At 54.4% G+C, this 16,403-nt stretch overlaps 5 protein-coding genes across 5 annotated transcripts; 3 read left to right on the top strand and 2 right to left on the bottom strand.

Annotated features, from left to right (window-relative positions):
* Positions 1 to 1,414: 1,414 nt before the first annotated feature.
* On the top strand, positions 1,415 to 3,921 carry BDP55DRAFT_726615 (aconitate hydratase; the record flags this gene model as incomplete). Its single annotated transcript, XM_060579171.1, has 2 exons — positions 1,415 to 1,528; positions 1,669 to 3,921. The coding sequence occupies 2 exons, from the start codon at positions 1,415 to 1,417 to the stop codon at positions 3,919 to 3,921; spliced, it is 2,367 nt and encodes a 788-aa protein (XP_060431923.1).
* A 718-nt stretch (positions 3,922 to 4,639) lies between these two features.
* On the top strand, positions 4,640 to 5,731 carry BDP55DRAFT_726616 (rhomboid family protein; the record flags this gene model as incomplete). The annotated part of the gene is made up of 5 exons (XM_060579172.1): positions 4,640 to 4,820; positions 4,910 to 5,047; positions 5,105 to 5,186; positions 5,249 to 5,436; positions 5,520 to 5,731. 5 exons carry the CDS (start codon positions 4,640 to 4,642, stop codon positions 5,729 to 5,731), a joined length of 801 nt encoding a protein of 266 aa, XP_060431924.1.
* Positions 5,732 to 6,868: 1,137 nt separating this feature from the next.
* BDP55DRAFT_548328 (glycine cleavage system T protein) lies at positions 6,869 to 8,323 on the bottom strand (the record flags this gene model as incomplete). Its single annotated transcript, XM_060568825.1, has 1 exon — positions 6,869 to 8,323. The coding sequence occupies one exon, from the start codon at positions 8,321 to 8,323 to the stop codon at positions 6,869 to 6,871; it is 1,455 nt and encodes a 484-aa protein (XP_060431925.1).
* Positions 8,324 to 10,202: 1,879 nt separating this feature from the next.
* Positions 10,203 to 10,553, bottom strand: BDP55DRAFT_629837 (uncharacterized protein; the record flags this gene model as incomplete). Its single annotated transcript, XM_060572070.1, has 1 exon — positions 10,203 to 10,553. The coding sequence occupies one exon, from the start codon at positions 10,551 to 10,553 to the stop codon at positions 10,203 to 10,205; it is 351 nt and encodes a 116-aa protein (XP_060431926.1).
* Positions 10,554 to 11,897: 1,344 nt separating this feature from the next.
* BDP55DRAFT_62047 (uncharacterized protein) lies at positions 11,898 to 16,173 on the top strand. Its single transcript, XM_060571331.1, has 2 exons — positions 11,898 to 15,442; positions 15,503 to 16,173. The coding sequence occupies exons 1-2, from the start codon at positions 11,905 to 11,907 to the stop codon at positions 16,030 to 16,032; spliced, it is 4,068 nt and encodes a 1,355-aa protein (XP_060431927.1). The 5' UTR covers positions 11,898 to 11,904; the 3' UTR covers positions 16,033 to 16,173.
* Positions 16,174 to 16,403: the final 230 nt, after the last annotated feature.

A 16,403-nucleotide genomic window follows, 5' to 3' on the forward strand; every position in this document is an offset into this window, starting at 1 on the left:
CTGCTTCTTGATCGGCCGTCTTGGTGTGTGATGGATGAGCGGACGGGCGGGCGGTCGGATCAAGGTAAGGTATCGTATAGGCGTGGATACATGCTGTCAATTGAATTGTGCATGATGCTCCCGTTCTCATAGCGAAAGTCCAAGTCAAGACGGATGAACGGGACTGTGACCATATTCCAGAGAGGCCAAGAATTGGGGTAACAAGTGTACCAACCAGCTCAAGGTGACGGCATGCAGCGCAAACAGATGTCGTGGGAATGTTTATCAGTGACGTTTTTGCACCTCGATTCCTTTCACTGGGCGTCTTGCCATTCGCTATTCGCCGTTGCCGTACGCCGTATCCGTCCGAGGCACTTGCTCCTGTTCATGTCATGCCCCGGCTCATTGGTCTCTCTGTAGATGCTTGCACCTATTTTGCCGTTGCCTTCGACTCGATCCTGCAATAGGCCAACCATCAGTCGCCTGGTGAGGCAAATCAGTCGGTGGATGAATATTGATCAAGAATCAGTACACTGTACACCGTGGGATGGAGATGTGTACGAAATTTGTGCGCGATAGAGAGGGGCCGGCCGAAACAGCGATACAAATGCAAAGGTCGTGAGCGAGGGGGATGCAGAGGGGGAAAAAAAAAAGACTCGAGAATTGGTACATGTGGCTTTGGACAGGGGGGTATTACCTCTGAGCACTGAGCAGTTGCGGTGCAAGGTCTCCGCAATGTAGCAGGCACGAGCAGGGAAGACTGCGATACGGAGCAGGGGGAAAGGGATAGAATGGGGGGTACATTCGGAAGGTACTTTCCTGAGGTCGTCGTTGTTCCCGTGAAAGTGAAGAAAAAGAGCCCCACTCCAGTGTCGTTGCTGCTCTTTGCTGCTGAGTGAAAAATAATCCAATCTCGCTGATTCGTCCGTTGGCCCGCCGTCGCCTTCGTCATAGCCGAGGAGCCCCACTCTGGTCGACCCTGTTCCTCAGCACCTTCTCCACAGTCCACACAGCAGCGCGGCAACCAGACGGCCTGCGCCCAATTTGAGCCGAGCACGCACCGTGGCACCGTGGCCACCCCCCCAGAAGCTGCCGCGGAGAGTGCCCAGAGCGAGGTGAAAGAAGGCAAAAGTGAGAGTGATCCGGAAAGAAGGTGCGAGTTTTTTTTTACTGCCACCCCCATCCGGAAAGACCTAGGCCTGGTTTGCTTTGCCGCCTTTCTTCTACTACTTCTCGTCCTCGTCGGAATTTCTCTCCACCTTCTTGTTTTCTTCCTCTTAATATTCTTTTCCTCTCCTCCATCCTCACAAACAAAGTCCCTTGAACAGGCAAGGGCACTTGAGATATCTGTTACGAGCTTCATCACAGCTCGGACAACTCTCCACTCCATCTCAATTGATCAATCTGATCGCTGTTCGCAGTGTCAACACCAACCATGTTGGCTTCACGACAGCTCCTGGGCTCTGTTGCCCGGAGCCGCACTGCCGCCAGTGCCCGTCTGGGACTGCGTGGCATGGCTACTGTCTCCGACTCTCCTCTTGACCGCAAGGTATGATAGTTCCCCCCCTCTGACACTTGAAAAACCATTGTCTATGGCCTCAGCTGTTCTAGACAGCATAGCCGGATGCTTCTTTGGCATCGCGTACGTGTTTGCTCGACATGACAAGGGTGCTGACTCGCCGAAAACAGGTCAAGCAGAACATCCACGAGGAGGGCAACTTCATCAATTACAAGAAGATGTCCGAGAACCTGTCCATCGTTCGCCAGCGTCTCAACCGCCCCCTGGCTTACGCTGAGAAGATTCTCTACTCCCACTTGGACGACCCTCACGGACAAGAGATCGAGCGTGGTGTCTCATACTTGAAGCTCCGCCCCGATCGCGTTGCTTGCCAGGATGCCACCGCCCAGATGGCTATTCTGCAGTTCATGTCTGCTGGCATGCCTTCCGTTGCCAACCCCACCACTGTCCACTGCGATCACTTGATCGAGGCTCAGATTGGTGGCTCTAAGGATCTTGCCCGTGCCGTTGGCATCAACAAGGAGGTCTACGACTTCCTTGCCTCCGCTTGCGCCAAATACAACATCGGTTTCTGGAAGCCCGGCTCTGGCATTATCCACCAGATTGTCCTCGAGAACTACGCTTTCCCCGGTGGTCTTCTTATCGGAACTGACTCTCACACTCCCAACGCTGGTGGTCTTGGTATGTGCGCTATCGGTGTCGGTGGTGCTGACGCCGTCGATGTCATGGCCAACCTCCCCTGGGAGCTGAAGGCCCCCAAAGTCATTGGTGTCAAGCTCACTGGTGCCCTGAACCCCTGGGTCACTCCCAAGGATATCATTCTCAAGGTTGCCGGTATCTTGACTGTCAAGGGTGGTACTGGTGCCATTGTTGAGTACCACGGCCCTGGTGTCGACACCCTCTCTGCCACCGGTATGGGAACCATCTGCAACATGGGTGCTGAGATTGGTGCCACCACCTCCCTCTTCCCCTTCAACGAGTCCATGCACAAGTACCTCACCGCCACCAAGCGTAAGGACATCGGTGACTTCGCGCACACCTACGCCAAGGAGCTTCGCGAGGATGAGGGTGCAGAGTACGACCAGCTCATCGAGATCAACCTTTCCGAGCTCGAGCCCCACATCAACGGTCCCTTCACCCCCGATCTGGCCACCCCCATCTCTAAGTTCAGCGAGGCTGTCAAGGCCAACAACTGGCCCGAGGAGCTCAAGGTCGGTCTCATCGGATCCTGCACCAACTCCTCCTACGAGGACATGACCCGCGGTGCTGCCATTGCTCGCGACGCTCTCGAGCACGGCATCAAGTCCAAGGCTATCTTCACCATCACCCCCGGTTCCGAGCAGATTCGCGCCACCATTGAGCGCGACGGTCAGCTTCAGACCTTCGAGGAGTACGGCGGTATCGTCCTTGCCAACGCCTGTGGTCCCTGCATTGGTCAGTGGGATCGTCAGGATGTCAAGAAGGGCACCCCCAACTCCATCATCTCTTCCTACAACCGTAACTTCACCGGACGTAACGACGGTAACCCCGCCACCCACTCCTTCGTCGCCTCTCCCGACATGGTCGTTGCCATGACCGTTGCCGGCAGCCTGCACTTCAACCCCCTCACCGATAAGCTCAAGGACAAGGACGGCAACGAGTTCATGCTCAAGCCTCCCTCCGGAGACTCCCTCCCCAGCCGCGGATACGACCCCGGCCAGAACACCTACCAGGCCCCTCCCGCCGACCGCAGCACCGTCAATGTCCAGGTCTCTCCTTCCTCCGACCGTCTTCAGATTCTGTCCTCCTTCAACGCTTGGGATGGCAAGGACGTCAACGACATCCCCATTCTGATCAAGTGCAAGGGCAAGACTACCACTGACCACATCTCTATGGCCGGTCCCTGGCTGAAGTACCGTGGCCACTTGGACAACATCTCCAACAACATGTTGATTGGTGCCATCAACGAGGCCAACGGCGAGGCCAACAAGATCCAAAACTTCACCACCGGCGAGTGGGACGCCGTCCCCGCCGTTGCCCGCGACTACAAGGCCAAGGGTATCAAGTGGGTTGTCATTGGTGACTGGAACTACGGCGAGGGTTCTTCCCGTGAGCACGCTGCTCTCGAGCCCCGTCACCTTGGTGGTCTTGCCATCATCACCCGCTCTTTCGCTCGTATCCACGAGACCAACCTGAAGAAGCAGGGTATGCTTCCCCTCACTTTCTCCGACCCCGCCGACTACGACAAGATCAGACCCGAGGACAAGGTCGACATCCTCGCTACCGAGCTCGAGGTTGGCAAGCCCCTGACCATGGTCGTCCACCCCAAGGATGGCAAGGCCTTCGAGGTCAAGCTGTCCCACACCTTCAACGCCCCCCAGATTGAGTGGTTCAAGAACGGTTCCGCTCTTAACACCATGGCCAAGTCCGCTGGCAAGTCATAAACGGACAATGTTACGTTAGCGATACGGGTCAGGGCGATATGTGGTTAGGCGGTGTAGGCGTACCTCTTTTTATTAGCATGTTCTGGGGTGTCGGTCGGTATAACCTAAGTGTATGGCCGCGTTATGCCCTTTGTTTTGGTCGGGCAAATACCTCTGGGACTATTGTTTTTTCTATGTTATGTAGGCCATGATTTCCTAGTATGTACAAATTTGAAACGTTCAAACAAAATTCTCTCTTGAATGCTGTGTGACAATATGTCAGCAATTTCAATGGTATTTGGCATCGTAAACTCACATGCAATCTTACTGCGTATAGCCAATGACTTGACGTACCACTCCAAAAGCACTCATTCGAGAGACTCAGGACGAATGACTGAACTCACTGTAACGCTGTAGCAGGCACGTGATGATAAGAGGTGGGTGCGTCGTACAACAGGGGTCTTATCTAACATTTTTGAGATCGTCCGAAGAGGTCCGAGTGGACCGGGAGCATGCGACAAGTTGTCTACAATTTCTCAACTGCAGCAAAACATACCATCTACTTGGTGCCAACTCGAGCTGACTCAGATGCCTCGTACGGTCGACTTGACTGAATACTAGAACGACTTTCGATTTTGAACGAGCTGATCGGTGCTTGCTGGACCGCCAACTTACCACCCGACCCTCGACCCTCGACCGACCCCTCTAGATCCCGTGAATCCCGGAGGCGGCGGGCGCGATGGCTTCCAACATAACGTCCTTCAGCACCCTTCGGGCTCGCTCTTACATATTCCGTCTACCGCTATTCACGCGCATAGTTTTGCTGGTGATCATCGCCGCGTGGTTCGCCGGTCTTCAAAGTTCTTGGGATGTCAGGCATTGGGGCGCCCTGATACCTGATCAGCTGTCCTTTACCTCTTGTACGCCCCCTTTCCTGCCATGCGGCTCTCTCTCTCTCTCTCTCTCTCTCCACGGGCGCGGAGTTTAACTAACTGTCATTTGGCCGCAGCATACCGAATGAACACATTTCCCTTCGTTCACGTTAACCTCATTCACACGGTCATGAATCTGGCGGCTCTCGCGCCGTTGATGGAGCGGTTCGAGGCGGAATTCGGCACCTTGACCTCAATAGCCCTTTTCATCGGCCGTAAGATATAACCCCCTTAGTCTCCTCTACAAGGTGCAGACGACTAATCTGTCGCAGCTCTGAGCACAATTCCAGCTATTCTCTACGTCTTGATCGAACGCTTCCTCTTCAAGGGCAACGTCGAAGTAATGGGAGCTAGGTAAGAACCATGACACTCGCGAGGTACGGGAAATAAACTAACGAGAGAAAACATGATTGTAGTGTCTGGGTCTTTCTGCTCCTGGGCATCGAGGCAATCCGAACCTACAAGACGAACCCCCACCTAACGATTGCGACATACTCGATTCCCACGTGGACAACACCCCTCATCCTCATCTTGGTGGTTACAGCGCTCGTTCCCGGTACCAGCTTGCTCGGTCATCTCTGCGGCGTCTTGGTTGGATATCTCTGTAAGAGACACTTGCCCGTCCCCCTCTCCCCCCCGTCTTGCTAGAAGACAGCACATGACTAACTCGAGATTTACTTTTCTCAGTCGGCCTCGGCTACCTCAAGTTCCTGAGCCCACCCGAAAAGGCACTCCGATGGATCGAGTCGAAGCTGAACCTCCTCGGCCGACTGCCGCACTACGTGAGCGTCGACCAAAAGACGTACGGGCGGTTCGGCGTCCTGCCTACCAACAGCCATGCTGGGGGCGGCAGTGCGCCGATTGCGCTTGTTGGCACGACGCAGAGACTTGGACCATGAAGGGGACGCATTATGCGTGTATGTGTGTGTGTATCTGTGTGGAAGCTTGTAATACTACATGGCATACTGCCGGGCCAGGCTGCATTTGCACCTTGGTCGGAGTTTGGAGTTCATAGTGCAGGCAAAAAGTGGCATGTGTATAAGTTGGGGGTAGATTCTTGCTTTGTATTACAAGTTCTCTATGTTTACTTATGATTGTAACCTACCTAATATGAAGATTCTCGTATGTCCCATAAATACTGGCCTTTACTGTGGCATTTGCATACAAACGCGATGTATGGCTCGGAGCAGAACGACCGCTAAATACCTTAGCGGTCTCGCGAGTATTTGTTACTCGGGGAACGTTTAATGTTGAAGTTGATATACTTGCGTGCAAGTGTAAGCAGTGTCTAGATCGATGCCCAAGTCAGCACAATGAAATGGTCCGGCTACCTTGGCAAACCGCCATCTGCCATGAAAACCAGGCCCTTTTTCGCATAGAGAAGGCCTCTACAGGGAAGATTCAAGCTGCAAAGGTCAGGCAGGTATAGCCGGAAAGGAAAATATTGGATTGTCGAAAGCATAACGAAATTCGGCTCATATGCCTTTCATCCCACTCTTCCAACAGTCATGGAACTAAAGGTGAAGACGACGGGCCCCCCCACTTCATCCATTGCTCTTTGGGCTAGTCCAGATCTGCTCTAGCCCCGTTTGTTAAACGCTAATAAGAATTTCTGCGTTCGTTCAATCTTTTCCCCTTTTCTCTCTTCACATTCAACGGAACACAATCCTGTCAACATAAGCTGCTAATTAATCTCCTCCATGTTTGCCGCACTCCAGGATACCGTTTCAAGAGTATCCAGCCACTCGTTTGAGGGTCGTCATCGCTTTGCGCTTCCGTGATGGCTTCCCATGAAGAAGTGGCTACATGCCTCCAACCAAACATTGAAACTTGCCGTTGCTTTTTAAGTCTTATCAGATGCCCTTTGCAACATTTGACAGGTTTTTGAGCAGACGTCGTGCTCTGTCCCAACCACTGTTCATCCGGTGTCAAGCAAGAAGAATTATACACAAGGTAAATGAAGGCCAAAGTTGAACGCTAAAAGTGCTGGATATCTTTTTTAAAAATCTTCTATCGATACACCCACCCTGCGAACACTACGCAGGTGCGGGAGTCGGTCCCTTGAAGTATTTGCTCGGAACCAACGGCATCTTTGACACCACGGCTCCCCTCTTCTTGCCTCTCACCACAACGTCTAACTCGGTGCCCGACTTGTGCAGACCCTCCTTGACGTATCCCATGGCAATGTTCTTGCCCAGCGTCGGGCTGGGCGAGCCGCTGGTGATAACGCCGACCTTTTCCCCGTCCTTTGTAAAGATCTCGGCGCCCTCGCGGGCCGGCGCGCCGGACACCACAAAGCCCACGCGGCGCCTCTCGATCCCGGCACCGCCTTTGCTCTTGGGCACGAGCTGCTTGTTAATCACCTCGGCGCCGTGGAAGCCGCCCTTTGTGCGGCGCTCCTTGGGGATGATCCACGACAGGCTGCCTTCTACGGGCGTCGTCGAGTCGTCAATGTCGTGGCCGTACAGGCACATGCCCGCCTCGAGGCGCAGGCTGTCGCGCGGGCCGAGACCCGCGAGCTGCAGCCTCTCCGGGCCGGCGACTTGCAGCAGGGTCTCGGCGATGGGGCCGGCCTCGCCGTTGGTGGACTGGAAGGAGATTTCGAAGCCGTCCTCGCCCGTGTAGCCTCCGCGGCTGATCATGGCCTTTTCCGGCGTCGACTTCCACTGGCCCCCAGGGCCATCCTGGTACCGGAGGCGGGCGAAGCCCGTGTTGCCAAAGTAGAGGGTGCTTAGGTCCAGCCCGTCCGCGGGGTCGAGGACCTCTTGGAGGATCTCGGCGCTCTGGGGGCCCTGGAGGGCGACGAGACCGTAGCCCTCGAGGACCTCCCACCAGAAGTCGGTTCCCTCTGGGTTCTGGAGCGCGGCGGTGTGCTCGGTGAGGTAGGCAAAGATCTTTTCGCGCGTGCCGGCGTTGGAGACGACGGCGTATTCGTGCTCGCCGAGGCGGGTGATCATTGTGTCGTCGACGATGCCGCCCGTGCCCGGGTGCAAAAAGGTGCTGAGCTTGCTCGTGTTGTACTCCATGTCGGCGACGCTGGAGGGGGTGACCGTCTCGAGGAAGGCGGCGGCTTTGGGGCCGGTGAAGCGGTGCTGGACCATGTGGGAGACGTCAAAGAGGGAGGCGTGAGTGCGGGTGAAGTGGTGGGATTCGGCGAGGGATTGGCCGGCGTACTGGACGGGCATGTGGTGGCCGCCAAAGATGACCATTTTGCCGCCGTGGGCGACGTGGAAGTCGTAGAGGGGCGTCTTGTCCTGCTTAGAGAAGGCGGCGAGCTTTTCTTTCCAGTTGGCGCGGGAGGACGAGGAGGAGCTGTAAAAGCGGGTGTTGTGTAGCTGTGGTGATGCTCCCGCCGTTCTCGGGGCCGGGGCCGCGGTGGAGGAGCGGGAGCTTAGTCCGGCGACGGATGCGAGGGACCGGCCCTGGCGAACGGGAGAGGCCAAGAGGGGCCTTGCCGTCCGGGCGGCTGCTACCAGTCTTGAGCGTGTCATTTTCAGTAGTCCAATTGAGCTGGTATATTCGTGAGAAAGATTGAGAAAACTGAAGAAGGACAGAAGGACTCAAGGTTTCAAGAGGAGGAGGGGAGGAGGAGGAGGCCCAAGGTATGACGGAGAGCTTTCCCTTGTACCGATAAGGTATTCGGATGCGATAAGATGAGGCGGGTCCGAAGCTGGCCGAGCTCTCTGGCGTTTGATTGGTGAATTGGGCGGAATCGTCTCGGTCCAGGATCCGAGCGCTCGGTCTGCCACCCGCCGACCGGCGGTCTCGCACTCTGAAGTCCTGGGTGTTGGTTGACGGCGGTCGGGTCTGTTTCCCTTGCGGCTTGTTCGACGGGCAGATAGCCGCGCGGTCTCTTATCTGCGTCTCGCATGCGGCACACAGTCGTCTCGTTACTCTAGTAGCTAATCTGCCCCCGTTTGTAGAGAGAGGTTAATCTCGAAGAACAACTTCCGAGTCATTGGCGCACGTGGGCTGAGTGCAGTCGATATTTCGGTGCTGGTTACCTCGTTGAAGAGCTGTGATAGTTGCATTACAAACATGCGACCTCAATCTGTTGGGTTGGTGCTTGTCGAATGCCTCTCTGGCTGTCGTACGGGTTTCGCCTTCTGAGAGTGAATATCGCTCCACCGGATAATATCGAGCAAACATCACTAGGTTCATTTCTCTTTCTATCGGATCAAAGAACCCTCTTCACTGGTTCCCTTCGTTCCATGCTAGTTCTGTCACTTGTGCGCTGCTTGCTGGAGCAGAACTCGAAGGCTCAACCCGAAAAAAGGGCTGAAGCGAGAGGCTACGCAACCTAGGTGGTCGGGTCCTTCCATCACTCACTCACTCATACCAGGACCCTTTCCAAAGTCTGGTTGGAGATCAAAGGAGAACCCGAAGGAGTGGGAAGCAGGCGGTAGGTAGTTGCATGCGTGGCCCGAGAGCGTAACTAGACTTTTGGGCTAACGGTTTGGACAGTCAATGATACCAAGGCCCACAGTTGTCTGGCTTGCTCAACTTGCTGCTTTATCTGATAGTCGTCCTGTCGGAATAGGCTGTTGCCGCTCTGACGAAAGAGCTGAACATGCGGGAGTCAATTAAACTTCAACTATCGACATCCATCGGCTTATAATGCAACCGAGTTGCGAAGTCAAAGAAGACAACCATGACTGCCCAGCTAAGTAGCTACCCTGGCACCCTGGGAGTTGCGGCGGTTGAGCTTGACTAAGAGATTTGTTAACTCCCAGACCCGTGGAAAACCGACAAAACACAACACAGCTTTCCATCGTCAATATCCCTGCAACATTGGTTTCTGAGACAGCAGGCAAAGTGCGGCTGAGAAAGTCAAAACTCACCCAGCACTCCCGGTGTCGTATTCAAAGTTGGAAAGAGAGAATTGGCGCCTGGCTCGAAAACTAATAATCTACTCCTCTTGGCTGTCCGGATGTGAAAGGATATTACCCACGTGAAGGCGCGGGGGAGTCTCAAAAGCCACGAAAAGCCCAGTACAAGGCGTGTTTCCAATCGCCCATGGCAAATCTCGATGACAAGAAAGCGGGTTTCTCTCCATGGACCTCGAAAAGCCTATACCATTCTCAGACACAAGGGATCGGCATTCGCCGTACAAATCGATGGGTCGCAGAGCTTGAGATTAGCACCAGTTATGGAGCGGGAAGCTATACCACTTATACTATAATAGCACGTACCTGGAGCGAAGCTCCCCACAACAGGTCGATTGAGGCAAAAAGGAACCGTGGGAAACGTGGGAACCTCGGGCGCCCACCACCGGCTCATCACGCCAGGCTACAATGAACTCGTGCTTCTTAATCAAGTGATGGTCGCGACAATGGCGTGAATACCGACAACCTCAACTCGTGCTTGTGATCAGGCCGCAAGGGAAGAAGAAGGAAGAAGCAGCAGAGCGTATTCGTATGTACTCGGTAAATCCGTACATGAGACGGAGAAGCCACAGGGCGGCGCCACGTCGAGCTTGCAGGGAGCACCGTGGCGGGCATTGCGTGGGTCACTCGCCACACCCAAAAAGCCATCGGTCGACGGGCAAGCCATACAGTTAGTCTCGGGCGTGGGGTCGCGTCGAAGAGGGAGGGGAGGTTCGCGCGAGGTTCGATCGCAGGCACACAGCTCGATGGTCGTAGCCACACTTGGATGGACAGGGAAGCATGGTTGGACCAGGAGGGAAGAGCCCGCGAAGCCACAAATCGGGAGCCGCCTCATGTTTCTCCAAGTCTCACTCTCTTCAATTCCCACCCACTTTAGACGGTCTTTTATGAGGAAAAAAGAGGCTAATACCTACCTACAGCACTGTGGCATCTGGCACCCTCGGCAAAGCGAACCCCCCCCGCAAAAGCTCTTTTGCTGGGATGTGACCCCTGCTCGTGGTCCATTGCTCTCGAAGTTCCGAGACTTGAACATTTTCTCGACGCGATCCAGGCCTAGGTCAACTCCGTTTCTCAGGGCTCCCTTTCGCGACCGTTTGTTTGTACGAGTTTACTTACTAATAGTAGGTATCCGTACGAATAGACTGTCGATGCACGGGTGGCTGTTTCGGCAGATTGCAAACCAGGCGGATACAGCGTCGCATTCACAGCAGAATCGTGAAATTGCTTTACATCCAGGACCTAGCAGTCTAGCACGTACCTTGGGTACTGGAAGTATCCGTAGAGAGTCTATACTTCGTAGCCAAACGGGCTTGCCTTCCGCTGAGTGTCCGCGGGATCCTTGTGCTGGCAGGTGCTAAAGTCCTTTCTTTATTCTGAACCTCTTCATATTCATTCGTTAGGGACTATCAGTAGGTATGAGTCGAGGTTCAAAATTCAACAGAAGGAAAAGGTACTTACGGATACACGTATCAAAGGTATTTGACGTGCTGGGTACCTTAGCCTCTCTAGCCCCTGTGGCTCAGCCAATGGCCGCCCGCCAGCACCGTCCCGTCCGGTCGTCGCGTTCCCTCTTTGCTCGCTGGTCCCTTCCTCGCTCCGTCCGCTCCATATCAAATTTCACGTCGTGCTCAATTCCCATTGCGGGCTACTGTTGCTCTGCCTCTTGTCTCTGCCTCTGCATCGTGATCTTTTTTGGTCTACTCTGCTGGGGCCCATCCTCTTCGCCTTTTTTCCCTCATTTACTCCTCCTAGACTGCCACCCACACCGAGCACCGAGCCTGAACCCTGAGGTCAACCCATTGCCATCTTGCATCGCGGCTTGCGGCTTGCCCGTCAATTCGGTCTAGCCCCATCCCATTCCCAACCGACACGGATACGGTTGCCTCATGTCATCCTAATTTCCGTTCCATTCGCTCCCAAACGGTCGACTCGCATTGCCCTTCCGTCTTCTGTCGCCTCCCTCAGTCCCCATTGCATGCTGCTGTCCCTCTTTTTCGGACGAGGATCCACAAGCAGCTGCACTGCTGAGCGGCAGACCGAGGCCATACGCAGTACGCAGTACGCAGTCCAGAACGGCTGACCACCACCGTATCGGGACACCCATCGCCTCACCACCAAGGGACCACCCCCCAACCAATATATACAACCCGACTGCATCGCTCCCCCCCCCCCCCCCCCCGGCCACAATGTCCACCGAACCTTCCCCTCGTGCTGTTCGATTCTCCAACGGAGACGACGACTTGCGCTCAGACAAGATCATGCCCCAGCGACCAGTTGCCATCCCCGTCGACTCGGACAATTCTGCTTCCTCTGGTGAATACCAACCCGACGACCCCCACGCACTCGAACGTCAAGATGAACTCGGTTCCCTCGCCAGGTATTCTGAAGGCCATATCGCTGGCTCCATGTCCAACCTCGTCCAGGCCGCCGTAGCCAACGGTACAACCCGTAGTCTACGAAGCAACGCCAGCGACGGCGACGCATCCTACACCAATGGCGCGAGCAAAGTTCAACGACCCAGCGCTCCCGCGAGGACACCTTCCAACACATATGCCCCGGCCGCCCACCGCAGGCCGCAACCTGCTCCTTCCTTCGTCGAGTCCGTCCGAGCATCATCGAGAGGTCGACCTCGTCCTAGCGAAAGGTTCCGCCAGCAAGAGAGGGCATACGTGCAGAGGTTAAGGCAAGATCACAACGATGGCTACCCATTCGATGGCGGATACGTAAATGGCATCACCGGTATTGGCCAAGGCGCCGACTCCGACTCAGAGGGAGAGACGCCCTCTTCAGAAGGACCCTTTGACGACAGATACGACCAGGAGACCATCATGTTCTACGGCAACGACGATTTGCAACCTACAGACGAAGATCTAAAGGATCCGACAAATCGAGAACGACTAGAATGGCACGGCATGCTGGAAGCTGTTCTGACCGGAGACGTCGTCAAGCAAGAAAAGAAGCGGTTGATTGGATCCAACGAACAAGCAGTAGGAAAGAGCGGGCAAAAGGCAGAGCTGTGGCTTGGTATTCGCTCAAAAGTCTGCGGAAGGCATCTTCCAGTGCAGAGACGGATGGTCGAGGAGGCTCGTGCGGCGCTGGACCGCACACTAGACGAGATTATCAACTTCTCTGTCAAGGGCGAGAGCGAAGCTGGAAAGCCACCATACGAACAGGTTAAGGATGTGGTCAAGAAGATTGATAAGGCCGAGAGCCTGTATCCTTCTTGGACCTCACTGGCAGCTGAACACCAGTCGGCAAACTCCCCACTCTTCCACGAGGCGTCTGAATCCATCATTGCCTGGTACAACACCAATGAGATGATTAACACCGAGCTTGCCATTCTCAAAAAGTGGGTTGGAAACGAAGAGCTAGATTTCACTCGCATACGACAACGTTCACCTGTAGGCAATGGCATCAGCGATGAATCCTCATTCCTCGACCGCTTGATGAAGGAGGACGGCTTGAAGTCACTATATGACGAGGAATTCGACGAAAAGAACAAAGACGCACACAAAGGCATGTTGCCTGGCATTTCAACCGTCATCACCAAATCCAAACAGACGCTCATTCGGAACTTCGCCGCCTTCCAGAAGCGACATCTCCCACCATACATTGAGGAGCTGCTTACGCTGATCAGCTTCCCGTCCCGGTTGATTGAAGAAATCATCAAGATGCGCCTCGCTTACGCCAAGAAAGTAAAGGAGTCTGCGCAGCAAAATCCGATGATGCAGGATCAAATGATCAACCAGTTCCAGTTACTTCTCAAGCTGGCAATCCGCATCAAGCTGGAGTGCTTGGCTGTCACACAACCAGAGCCCGGTTGGGAACTTCCGCCCTGCATCGACGAGTCTTTCGATCAAGTAGTGCTGGATGCCCTGAGGTACTACTTCAAGATGCTCAACTGGAAGCTCAGCGGCAACAAAAACACCTTCAAGGAGGCTGAGTTGCTGTTTGCCGAGTGGGACTTTGCCAATGAAATTGGTAGCCACCTTCTCGGTGGCGACGTTGAGGTCGCTGAGCAGTTCAGTTCCCTGACCTTTAAGGCTATCAATCGTCTGAGTGTCACATTCGAGAAGGAGCTCCAAGTCAAACCTAAGGAGAGCACTGCCGAGATGAGCAAGAGATACAAGCAGTGCCTGGACTCGGTCCGAGTTAGACAACGAATGCTGCAGCGTTTCTCTCGCATGCTGAGCGAAAACTACGAAAACGCGTCCGATTTCAGCATATCCTTCACACCAGAAAAGCTGCAAGAGTTTTATGACAGATTAATCGCATCTGGCCACTTCCAGATCTTTACGGATCTCTACGAGCAGGAAGGCATTTTCATTATAGCTTCGCCCTCATTGATGGATAGGCACGACGCGATCCATTCCATTTTGGGTCTGAGCTCGCCGGAACAGTTTGCGGAGGATCCAAGTGACCCGTATCTGTTGATCCTTCGACCTGAGAGCAGCCCACACTGGTTCGGCGACATTGTGCAGCTTTCGGTCCGGGAACGAAACGTCGATCTGAAAAAGGGCCACATGAGACTAGTCGCAGCCGCTGCTCAAGCGCGACTCGTCAATGCCAGGAAAGCCTTCATCGATGCCGTCGACATGCATGTCGACCTTGTAGTGGAACAGAGATCGAATTTGCACAAGGTCAACACACGTCTGATGGAGACCAGACGTGTCGCCTACAAGTTGTCCAACAACTTCATGGATAGTGTCGAGATCATTCGGAAGCAGACCGAAGGCAGAGAAGTTCAAGAGCTCATTCAAACTTGCTTTGTCTTTGCGACAGAATTCGGTCAACGCTCGCTCCTTGTCATGGACAGCAACCGAAAGCAAATGAACAACCTCAAGCTGACGAAACTCGCATTGGATTGGGTGAGCTTCATCTGTGACGACTGCATCGCATCAGATCGAAAGACGTTCCGATGGGCGGTCTTGGCTCTGGAGTTTGCCATGGGGATGACCAGAGGCAGACACATCTTGGCTTTAGGCGAAGAAGAATACGCGAGGCTCCGAGCAAAGGTGGCTGGCTGCATGGCGCTTCTCATCTCACACTTTGACATTATGGGGGCGAGATCCAACCTGGCCGCCCAAGCAGAGAAGGAGCGCATCGAGGCCTTGGTAGGACAGTTCAAGCGATTGGATAAAAATCGCATGCTTGACGACCATGAGGCTTCCAAGTACATCACGGAGCAGCGTCTGGAGGAGATTGACAAGGTCGACGACATCAGGAGGGCCAAGGAGGCCGAGAGACAGGCTCTCGGTCGCGTACTAGAGGGCAATAACGAGGTCGACCGATCCCTAGCCTACCTCTCATCCTCGGCTACCAACATCACGATGCGCTGGCAACAGGGTCATTTCGTCGGCGGCGGTACCTTTGGCAACGTTTATGCTGCTATGAACCTGGACTCGGGTCACTTAATGGCTGTTAAGGAGATTCGTTTGCAGGATCCAAAGCTGATCCCCACCATTGCCGAGCAGATCAAGGACGAAATGGGAGTCTTGGAGGTGCTCGATCACCCCAACGTCGTCTCGTACTACGGTATCGAAGTTCATCGCGACAGGGTCTACATTTTTATGGAATTCTGCCAGGGTGGATCTCTTGCCAACTTGCTGGAGCACGGCCGCATCGAGGACGAGCAGGTTATCATGGTTTACGCATTGCAGCTGCTCGAAGGTCTCGCTTACCTTCATGAGAGCGGCATTGCCCACCGCGATATTAAGCCAGAGAGTAAGTACCATCCAGCCGAGATTTGAGTCCACTCTTGACAAATGTTCTAACAATCTGCAGACATCCTCCTCGACCACAACGGTATCATCAAGTATGTCGACTTTGGAGCTGCCAAGGTCATTGCTAGGCAAGGAAAGACGCTTGTCCAAGATCTGTCTTCTTCCAAGCCTAACAAGTCTATGACGGGAACACCCATGTACATGTCGCCTGAGGTGATCAAGGGTGAAAATCCTGGCAGAGCCGGCTCAGTCGACATCTGGTCGCTGGGTTGCGTCATTCTTGAGATGGCCACTGGTCGCCGTCCTTGGGCCAACTTGGACAACGAGTGGGCCATCATGTACAACATTGCCCAAGGCAACCCTCCTCAGATGCCGTCGGCCGATCAGCTTAGCCCGCAGGGTCTCGACTTCTTGAAGAGGTGTTTCACCAGAGACCCCAAGCACCGCGCATCCGCCGTCGAACTCCTGCAACACGACTGGATCATGACCATCCGCAGCCAGGTCGTAGAGCCGCCTACGCCTAGTGACGCTAGTAGCTCTGCTCAGTCAACGCCCAGCAGTAGGAGCAACACCAACGACGGCTTCTACTAGGGGCAGAGATCGCCGCATGGTGTTGATCACTTCAACTCCATAGACGCATATCTTCAGGAGCCGCATCAGGCACCACCACTGTCACAAAGCAGTGTCAATGTGCCAAAAGTTCTAGTCACGCGAACAGAGGACTAGGCATGATGTAGCAGAGCTGCATCGACACATCACTTTTATTTTCTACAAACGATACACGACTAAGTTTTCTCTCATTTTCCATACACACCGGGAAACCCCCAGAAATTGCATCAGCAAAGCGTTCGGAGTCGTTTCCTCGAGGGTTCATGTGCTTTTTCTGGTTACACGGGGTTTCACAGGTATTCAATTGCTTGATGGCTGGTTGGGGAAAGGGAACCACGGGGTCAACCCTTTTA

Source organism: Colletotrichum godetiae (genome assembly GCF_030913485.1).
Source record: "Colletotrichum godetiae strain CBS 193.32 chromosome Unknown BDP55scaffold_12, whole genome shotgun sequence".
In the NCBI taxonomy this organism is placed as follows: domain Eukaryota; kingdom Fungi; phylum Ascomycota; class Sordariomycetes; order Glomerellales; family Glomerellaceae; genus Colletotrichum; species Colletotrichum godetiae.

Bases quoted from the DNA above. Each gene is read 5' to 3' on its own strand.
- BDP55DRAFT_62047 (XM_060571331.1), top strand. From the start codon at position 11,905: ATGTCCACCGAACCTTCCCCTCGTGCTGTTCGATTCTCCAACGGAGAC. The intron at 15,443-15,502 runs GTAAGTACCATC...AACAATCTGCAG, and splicing joins CCGCGATATTAAGCCAGAGA to ACATCCTCCTCGACCACAAC.